The 9,687-nt window shown below is 35.7% G+C and overlaps 1 protein-coding gene across 1 annotated transcript; it reads left to right on the forward strand.

Annotated features, from left to right (window-relative positions):
- Nucleotides 1-4,956: 4,956 nt before the first annotated feature.
- LOC110317403 (prolactin-inducible protein homolog) lies at nucleotides 4,957-9,079 on the forward strand. Its single transcript, XM_021191858.2, has 4 exons — nucleotides 4,957-5,076; nucleotides 6,485-6,587; nucleotides 8,435-8,546; nucleotides 8,850-9,079. The coding sequence occupies exons 1-4, from the start codon at nucleotides 4,982-4,984 to the stop codon at nucleotides 8,972-8,974; spliced, it is 435 nt and encodes a 144-aa protein (XP_021047517.1). The 5' UTR covers nucleotides 4,957-4,981; the 3' UTR covers nucleotides 8,975-9,079.
- Nucleotides 9,080-9,687: the final 608 nt, after the last annotated feature.

Consider the following 9,687-nt stretch of genomic DNA (forward strand, 5'->3'; position numbering starts at 1 on the left):
CAAAAAGGAACCAACAACAGATTCCTAACTTTACTGTATGAATTATACAATTATAAAGTCCATCTATATCAGAGCTTCTCATATGTGATAATGTGAAACTTGCTGTGTCATCTAATATTAGTTTTCTCATATAGCTAAGGTGCTTGCAAATCTCATTTAGTGACCTTTGAGCTCCCCTGTGATCTTTCCCTTTTCTCCTCAGATCCCAGATTCTCAACACCCATGTTCAACTGTATAAACTAATCAAGCCAGGAAAAAGGATAAGACATTATAAGTAAACTTTTCTTATTACAATAAATAACTAAATTTCCAAAATTACCAATAGCACCCCTAGAGATATAAAAGAAGAGAATAGATAGGATATTCTCTCCCTCTCTGTACTAACTCCATGACCCACTTCAAACTTCCAAGTTCTGTAGAATACACTAATGGAAAGTCTAGAGAGGAATGTCAATAGTTCCTTTGTCTACAGATTAAAACAAACAACACTGCTGGCTTATTTAATAGACTCATGCCAAAGTTGCTGAGGTTACATAAATAAATAAAAGGCGAGATAGGACACATAAGCCAAAGTCATGTGTTATTTTCATCTGAACAATGCCCTTTTTATCTCAGATAACCAACTTTTAGGCCATTGATTCAATTGTTTTCGTTCTCCCTAATATAAGTTAAATAAAAAGAAACTGTTGATATCTTACATTCTGCAAATTCCTTGAGGTTTTCTGGATTAAGACATTTAAAATTATTCTTAGAACTGAGTAGAGGAACTGAGTAGAGGACCACGTACAAACCTGTCACCTTCATAAACAAACAAACAAACAAACAAAAAACCCCAACAATCTGCGATGTTTTACTTCACCAGAAGTGTACTAAACTATGCTAAGAAATGACCCTAAGAGAAAGAGTTCACATTACAACTTCATGGATTCTTGAAAATGACACTGAGGCTAACAATATGATTTGCTGTGCATTCCAAATTCAATCTTTTTCATAGAAAATTAAAGTATGTTAAATGTATTCATATAAATTGGGTTACATACCTGAATTCAAAAAAATGTAAATTATCCTTTCTGCCCATATTCTCTGGACTTCGCACTTACGTATTAGGACACATATTTATTCATGCACATCTGTCATGATGGTTGGAACCCCCATCATCAATCTTCCATATCTTCCCAAGTCTTACTTTATGGTGCTGGCCTTTACCACCATCTGAGGTCCTGCAAATGAAAATCAATGTAATACTAAGTTAAGAACCTCTCTCTCTTATCACACACCTAGAACACATTTACTTCTAAGGACCATACATTCTTACTTATTTTAAGCAGGTATGCTCCATGCCCATTAAACCACATTACTAACCTTTATGTCATTTTATAAATGTATGAGGGTGCAATGTGAAAATGAACCCCTCAAAGGCTCTCAGCAGCACCCTTAGGGGAAAACACAACACAAGAGATCAAAACTCTACATTATTTTATAGGCCATGTGGTATAAATACAATCACTACAACAGCATAAATGGTGACTTCTAAATCCCAACCACATGAGATAAAACCCATGTCTATCACAGAAGTAATGCTTGATAGAAGAGAAAAGAAAAAAGCTGTGTATATCGGTAAGGCTAGCCTACTGGCCCCAAAATCTGATCTCACCTGCTTTCTAATCTTTCACATTTCTGTTTAATTGTTTTTCATTCTATTGAAAATGATTTTTTCACATAATATATCTGCGTTTTGGTTTGGACAAAACAAAACAACAAAACAAAATAAAAAATAAATAAATAAAAAGTTCCCAAAACTTCAAAAAACAAAACAAAACAAAACAAAACAAAACAAAACAAAAAAACCAAACAGAGGGATAACAGCACCACCAAAATGTCTAAGCTACAGGGACACGCCCATTTGTATACTCAGGAAGCCGCACTATATACACAGAGAATCTGATGCAAACCTGTGCAGGCCCTGTGCATTTTGCCTCTGTCTCTATGAATTCATAGGAGCTTTGATAGTGCTGATTTAGAAGGTTTTGTTTTATTGGTTTCTCCTGTCCCTTTCAGCTCTTGAACTCTTTCTGCCTCCTCCTCTGCAGAGTTCCTTGAACACTGAGGGGAGATGGAGATATCTGTTTTAGGCCTGAGTGTTCCAAGGTCATTCAGTTTCTGCATATTATCTTGCTGTGTGTCTCTGCATTTGTTCCCATATGCTGCAGGAGTAAGCTTCTCTAATAATGGCTGAAAAAGATACATATCTATGCCTGTAAATGGGTTCCATTAGAAGTCATTTTTGCTACATTTGCTTTGTTTGGTTTTGCTATTTTTAGAATGTAGGTTTACCCTAGTTCCTTGGCCTTCTATTCTCAAGTTCTTGGTCACCTAAGCAGTATTGCATGTAGGTTCCATCTGGTACAAAGGGACTTAATTCAAATCATGTAATGGGTATTTACTCCCAGAATCTTTGGGTCATAATTGAAATAGCATATTTTGTAGCCAGGACTCCATTGTTAGAATATATGGTTTGTGTCTGTGTTTGGTGTTAATGCATCTTCTTTGGTAGCTACAGAGTACCTTTCTGTAGGAAAGACACTATACTATAGTGATGCAGTCTCTATGTAGGTACCAGCTAGACTTCTCCATGTTCAGTGAGTTATGTATGTATTGTCTTTAGCAATGGGGCTTTATTGTTAGAATTTGAGGAACAATCTATAGTCTTGGCAACAGCCTGGGTTGTTTGGGAATTCCCACTGGACTCTGAGCTAACAATTCATTTAGCTGTAACTCAATCCAACAATGGGATCTTCCTTTGATAACATTGGATGTCCATTTGGGGGCTCTGTTTCCCCAATTATTTGGGGTGTTTTTTTGGATTTCTTTCACTTATGTATACTTCTTAGGAAGTTTCTCCTGAATTACATTTATTTACTACCCCTAAAATGGCTCTTAACTTTATATGTCTTTTTCCATATTCCTTTTCTCATTGTACACTGATATGCTTACAGGCAAAGCTGTTAATTTGTATTTGATAAAGAATAGCTTCTGAGGTTGAACAAGGTGCCAGACTTTCCCATACACATATGTAACATACTTTTATTATGTTTCAGTTACCATAGCTTATCCTCTTCTGAAAGCTTGTTTGATCAACCATGTTTTTCTCTGAGGCTCCAGTGCATAGAGAAATAACATAGCTCTGTCTTAAAACCAGAAACGTGCCTGGTAGAGCCAAAATAGCCTGAATCCATGGTTTGGGAGTTTTCCCCAGAGGCCTTGATGTATATATAGAGATGCTGAGAACCCAAATCTTCACTGAGTATGGGGATATGACCATCAGTTCCCAGGATGCTGTGTGCCCTGCCTGTGATGTTCTGAAGAAACAGTGTTGCCCTCATGCAACAGTTTTTTATTAGCTTCTTGCTATTTTCCAGACAATATATGATAGGTTCTACTAATTTCATCCAATTTCTAACACAAAAGAGTATATAAGAAAATGTACCTCATAATAAATTTGTTGGCAAAAGATATGTCTTAGTAGACCTCCTGTTCCTAGATTTTCTTATCTTTTCTATATTTTATCCTTTTTATCTTCTAATCTCCCAGTACTATCTCCTAGGACTCAGTCCCTGAGCACTGACTTGTTTGTCCTGGTCATACTTCTTCCATTTTTTGAACTTCATGCAATAAAAACCTCAAAAGTTATAAGGAATCAATGAAATACACAATGAATTCTCACAAGCAACATTAAAGAAAAGAAAAAGAAGAAAAAAGTGAATTTTAGGGAAGATAAAGTAAGGCATTCATTTAAGGGGAAAAACAACCTAGGGTGTATGGCATCTGGTATTTGTCAGTAGCTCCTCCCAACCCATAAGTAACACTAGTATAATAAAACAAAAACCAATTGAAACAGACGCCATCTCAAGCTATAGGCCATCTCTAGATCCTATAACCTAAGCACTCTGTCTCAAGGAGAATCATGGATTAGTGGACACTCTGAATTCTGAATTATCCCGACCCTTCATTCTGGGATAGCACCTTGACATCTATCTCAGGATATCGAGATTCTCCTACATCAATGGTGAGTAGGCAAATCCCTGGATCTGCTGTTTACTTTAACACTTTGTAAGTTTCTTCATCTTTCATATTAGCTTGCAGCACCATAGTATTGATCACAAATTTCCTTGAAAAGTGGAGTCTGGAATCTCTCTCTACACTTGTACTCTTCAGTGAGGAAAAACTAGGCAGAGCAGTAACTGAAGTTATGATTGACATGATCTTTTTTGGAAACTTCTAAATTAAGCTCCCTAACATCTTATGTGCTCCCAAGCATTGTGAATAAACCAATCTACAAGAAGCAAAGCTGAGCAGGTCTTGTTCTCTGATGATATGGTTAAAATTATATGAAATATATTTGAACTCCCTATTCACATTTGACTTATTTATAAATATCTGCCTTTAGTTTCCAATAAATTTACTCTGAATGAAAGGGAGGATAATCTCCTACAGAACCCCCCGCCCTGTACCCCAGGATGCAAATCAGGACAGTTAAGTAATAATAATATGTTGGTTATTACTCAACTGAAGAATATTTTTGAGTTAGGACTCTTTGAGCTATCAGGGAAGTGAGAGTTTGTGGAGAAAAAAAAAGAAGAAAAAAAGAGGTGATTAAATTTTCCACAGCAAGAGCAGATTAGGAATCAAAGAATAAAAAAGAACTGATCTTGTTTAGACAAAAAATGGGACAGGGTCAATTCTAACAGTTGAAGAACATGCTAATCTCATACTGACAAAAGTGAAAATCTCATTTCTTATTCACTATAATCCACTTTGAAGATCCAGCTGGATACTGACCTTTATTACAGAAGAATAAACAAGGTGGCAATGGGAGGCATCCTAGCATATGACGATTTTACCTAAGTAGCCTGGTGCAAATAAAAGGAGAGATATGGGTTTCAGATGGCTAAGGCTTGTGAGTGTCAACTCTTACTACAGCATGGCTTCTTTTCAAATGTTCTATCAGCCCGGAGCTCTTATGCATCTCTTGATTCTGTGTTTGTTTTTGGAGACTCCATATGGTCAGGAAAATTGGTAAGGCCTTCTCTTTTCTGCATCACCAGTTGGTGATGATACATATGGAATTCCTGAAATTTATGGTTTCACTTTTCAATTTTCTAAAGTGTGAAACAGTATGTCGCTTCTTAATCCTATATTCTGTGACTAAATGTCAGGTAACAATTGAAAGATTGTGTTTAAACTGATTTTTCTGCCTAGTATCATCTTTGGTTATACAATACTATTTCTCATCAATATGGCAAGTATGAGAGTAGAGATGAGCTTAGCTATTTTTGGGTTAAGCAATGTTTAATATTTCTCTCTAATTCTAAATTTGGTGTATAAAAGTAAAGGATTGTATGTTCATGACTCACCTGGTAACAGAGTCAAACATTTTGTCTCAACAAAAATCAGTAATTAATCACCCATAGAAGAATTATCTAAATTATAAAATAAAGGTCTATATCCTCATCAAATCTACTATGGAAGGCTCTGCTAATCACACCTGGAGGAGATCTATTTAAATAAACCTGTTTCTATACATAAGCTTATTTTGGTGATAAAATTATTATTTAAATCTATGACCAAATAGGGAAAGAAATAATCAGATCCCAGTTCTTACAAAGAGAAAATGGAATGTAAAATTTTCTATGACATTTAGCAAGAGGAAAGCATTGAATTGCATGGAGAAGTCAGAGTCTACTAGCAGTGTGCAGAATCATAAGGGAATGGAGGATCTACCAGATGGTGATGAAGCCATGGGGGTTTGGATGGGGAAACATTATGTGCCAAGGAAGTTTTAGTAGAGAGGCAGAGGACTGGATAACAGGGGGTATTATGTGAAGATGATTTGTTTTGGGAATCTTAACATTTGTTAACTATAATGTCTTATGCTTCCTATGTCAGGACTAGAGAGTAGTGAAATGAATAAAAAGTACTGAGGTGCATGAGTTTTTACTGTGAGGACAAGTTCATTTATATGATGAATTTAGCAGATCTTGAGCATATAATATCCTTATCCAAGTTCTACTATTGGAAGAAGGAGAGTTCTGGGGGATTTTTAGAAAATCGTTGAAGGAAAACAGAAAGGTAAGTACACCAAGGTAGACTCTGAAGTCATAAATCTCCACCCTGAGATGATGACTGGGGACAGAAAAGATAAAGTGGCTTTGTTTCCCAAAGTCCCCACATTCACCCAATGATTAGGACTGGGACCATCTATTTTAACTTCTATTTGTCTCATTATATTCGATGTGTGTTGGCAAGAAATGTGGAATACTTTGGGAGAAATCCCAAAGTGTCTTTCCAGAGTAAAGTGTTGAAGTTTACAAGAAGCATCTCACTGACACTTGTTACCTAGAGCTCTCTCTGTCTTTCCATACAAGAACTCTTAAGTCTTTGACTTTAACATGACTTGGTGTTTCTACCTTTTCTACTCATACAGGAATAATCCATTTTCACTAGATATGATAGTTTCTCCAATGAAAAAGAAAAATGAATTTACAGTAACACTCCAGGTTAAAAATAATGTGGGCGAATGTATGGCGGTAAGTGAATAATTGAGAGATAACTTGAAAAAAATATTACAATAGAAACTTTCAATGATTTAATATTTTTCCAAAATTGCCCTTTTCATTTTTTCTGTGCACAAAGATTTGTAACTCACAGATATGTTACAAATGCATGTGTTACAAAGTCTATCCTAAATGTAATATTATAGTGTTATGAACACTATAACAACTGGTAACAACTTTTAATTGTGATCTGAGGGTCTTCACAAGGAAACAAGATGAAAATTTAGAGGAAAAAATAGGAAGACTAAAATTCAAGGGAAATGGCAATGAAGCAAAGATAAATATGACTGAATGACACTGACCAGGAAATGCTATTGGAGACATGGTACCACCTCCACTCATCTGCTGCCTCCACCTCATGCAGTAATGATGGAGAGTCAAGAAGATATGGGCAGTTGTAAGAAATATAGAAGTGAGGTGACTGTGAATTGTCCCTCAATGTGAGGCCTTACTTGCCCCCAATAAGCACAGGCACACATTGTCCTCACCTTCCTTTGATCTATTATCCATGTCAGTAGTTTCAAGTTCTTTATTTCCTGCTCAATTTCTTTACCAATTCCTTCAATATTATCCTTTGTCTCCTAGAAAGGAGATGTAAAAAGAAGGTATGAGGATTGGAGATATACTTCAGGAGTTAATAGCACTTTTTTTTCCAAGTATGGCACACAGCCATATATCAGATCAGTTCCAGAGCATCTCACACTATCTTGTAGTCTGTGTGGGCATTGAACATACATACTCACTGACCCACATAAAATAAAAGTAAGTAAGTAGTTTTTTTTTTTAATTGAATTAAAAAATCATGAAAAAAGAGAAGGGGAAGTTTTAGTTATGCCAAAAGCCACAATAGAAGTATGACTCCTTAGGTTTTACCCATACGAAAATATACTATAAGAAATGATTTTTGATCTGGTATTGGGTATATATCCAGAAATTCTTTCTATTGCATTTTTAACAGATTATATTGCTTAAGCCACAGAGAAGAAGTCATTACTTATATCTGATGATAGATTGAAAATTGTATAACATTGGTTGAAGAAAAAAACATGTCAAGACTAGTCATCCAAGATTTTAAAACATAGATCTGTTTCTATTTGTTTAACAGACCTGTTGGTTTATGTCTAAAATGATACCTTTCATTCAAAAAGTAAAAAGACTCACAAACTCTTGCGAGGGAAGCAGGTGTCAAACCTTCCAACTCACAATGACAAAAATAAGACACAGTGCAACAACCTCAAAAGCGCCAAGCTAGAAACCCAAAGTCAGAGAGTTTTGAGTTATAAAATCAATTTGCTTATTAGTCTTTGTCATATTCATTACAGCACATCAGAGTAGACACCGTGGTGTCCCCTATCTTATAAGGGTCTTATAAATCTTTCTTAGTTCTTGAGAAGTTTATATCATTCAGTTTTGACTTAGATTGGGATATCTTCAGCTTCTGGCTAGACCAGCTAATGCCTTAAACACAACTCAACAGCAATATATACTCTTTGGCCATCATATACTAAACGTTCTTTGTAATCCATTATATAATCAAGTGATGAGTTAAACATGAGCATCCATGTAGTTTCTTTAGAATGCCTCCTCTCCCATCCCCCAAATCAGTTATTTGCCTTATTATACTGAATGGGGGCTAAATTTGAATTTGACTTATCAGTTACCTAAAACCTGCTAAGCATCTACTGTATCTGCATAGCTAGGTGGAAATACTTAGGCCTCCTTACCCATAGTGCTCTGTGAATTTTTTATTTTGCTGAATTGTCAAATCCAGGCTGCCATTTCTATATTGACACCAGCCCTTCCTCTCTTTCTTCACTCAGGTGAAAGTCAGTACTGTGATGAATCCAAGCATCAAGTACATTTCTTCTCATGCCATTTACACTTCCTGCCTTTGCAGTGCAAACAAATACTTCTGGGATATTCAAGTCTCTGGTAAGTGGTAACATTTCCTACCTGCTTATGAATGTTGGATAACAATGATTGTCAGGATGGATTCCAGTGGGAAGAAAATAAAAGAAACCAGATCCTAGCAGAAAGAACTGGGGTGAGGAGTGAATGTATACTGATGAGAAAACAAAGTGAAAAAAAATGAGGGGACAGAGGACACTGACACTACATCAAGGGAGTTTAAACAACAATTTTTACTTTGGAAGTGGACTCAGACTTTGCTAAATCCAGAAGTGGATGAGGCTATGTAGATTTCATGATTTAACACTTTGATTTTCTTTCCTGTAGGCAATACTGCCTTACAAGGGAAGGCAGAAATTGTTCCAGCTAAGGGCATATGTCCTGATGATGAAAAGATATTTCCAGTAACTTCCTACGTAGAGACTGCTACACAAAAAATCTTTGTATCATGAACTTGGAAGATATCTTCCATAGTTACATGTCACCAACCTACCTGTGAAGAAGAGTGTTCTTTTCATTTATGTTTATCTGTCAGCAAATAAAACAGGGTAAAATGAATTGAGGTCAAATTCTGTTTAGTACACAAACTTCTACAACTTCACAATGAACTCTGTTTCTTTGTTCTACAAATTACTGTTCTATCTGCTCAGACAGCCAAATATTTAACATTGTTTTTATAGGACACATGCAAAAAAAGTGATATAGTAAGTGTACAAATCCTAGTGAGTGAGATGTGAAATGGTTCTCACCATTTAATGTAGAAGAGAAAAAGATTAAATGATAAAATGAAGAGAAAAAGGTAAAATGAGCACCTGTTTGGATTGTAATATTTAAAAGTCAAAGTGGGATTGAGGAAATATCTCAAGTTCTTCTATCTTTATAGTTCAACTATATCCTTCTGTTCTTCTGAATTATCTGATCTATACCTTTATTCTTTTCAAATAATGGCCAGAAATAGGCTCAGAGCTTATGGTGCATTTGAATGTCAGGTCAATTTGTGTATTGTGTCTTTCAGTAAGAAAAATTCGAAGAGTTGAACTTTTCTGTGTGTGTGTGTTTGTGTGTTTCTGTGTGTGAAATAGAGGGATGCTGAAAATATGATGTACTGGCAGTGGGAGTATATAAATTTGCAAAAGCTTTTCAACAATGGTCTGACATTATTTTA

This window comes from Mus pahari, chromosome 2 (genome assembly GCF_900095145.1).
Source record: "Mus pahari chromosome 2, PAHARI_EIJ_v1.1, whole genome shotgun sequence".
Lineage (NCBI taxonomy): Eukaryota > Metazoa > Chordata > Mammalia > Rodentia > Muridae > Mus > Mus pahari.

Excerpts from the sequence above, each read along its gene's own strand:
- LOC110317403 (XM_021191858.2), top strand. The coding sequence starts at position 4,982 with ATGGCTTCTTTTCAAATGTTCTATCAGCCCGGAGCTCTTATGCATCTC. Across the intron at positions 6,588-8,434 it reads ATGTGGGCGAATGTATGGCG|GTGAAAGTCAGTACTGTGAT; the intron begins GTAAGTGAATAA and ends TTCTTCACTCAG. Across the intron at positions 8,547-8,849 it reads CTGGGATATTCAAGTCTCTG|GCAATACTGCCTTACAAGGG; the intron begins GTAAGTGGTAAC and ends TCTTTCCTGTAG.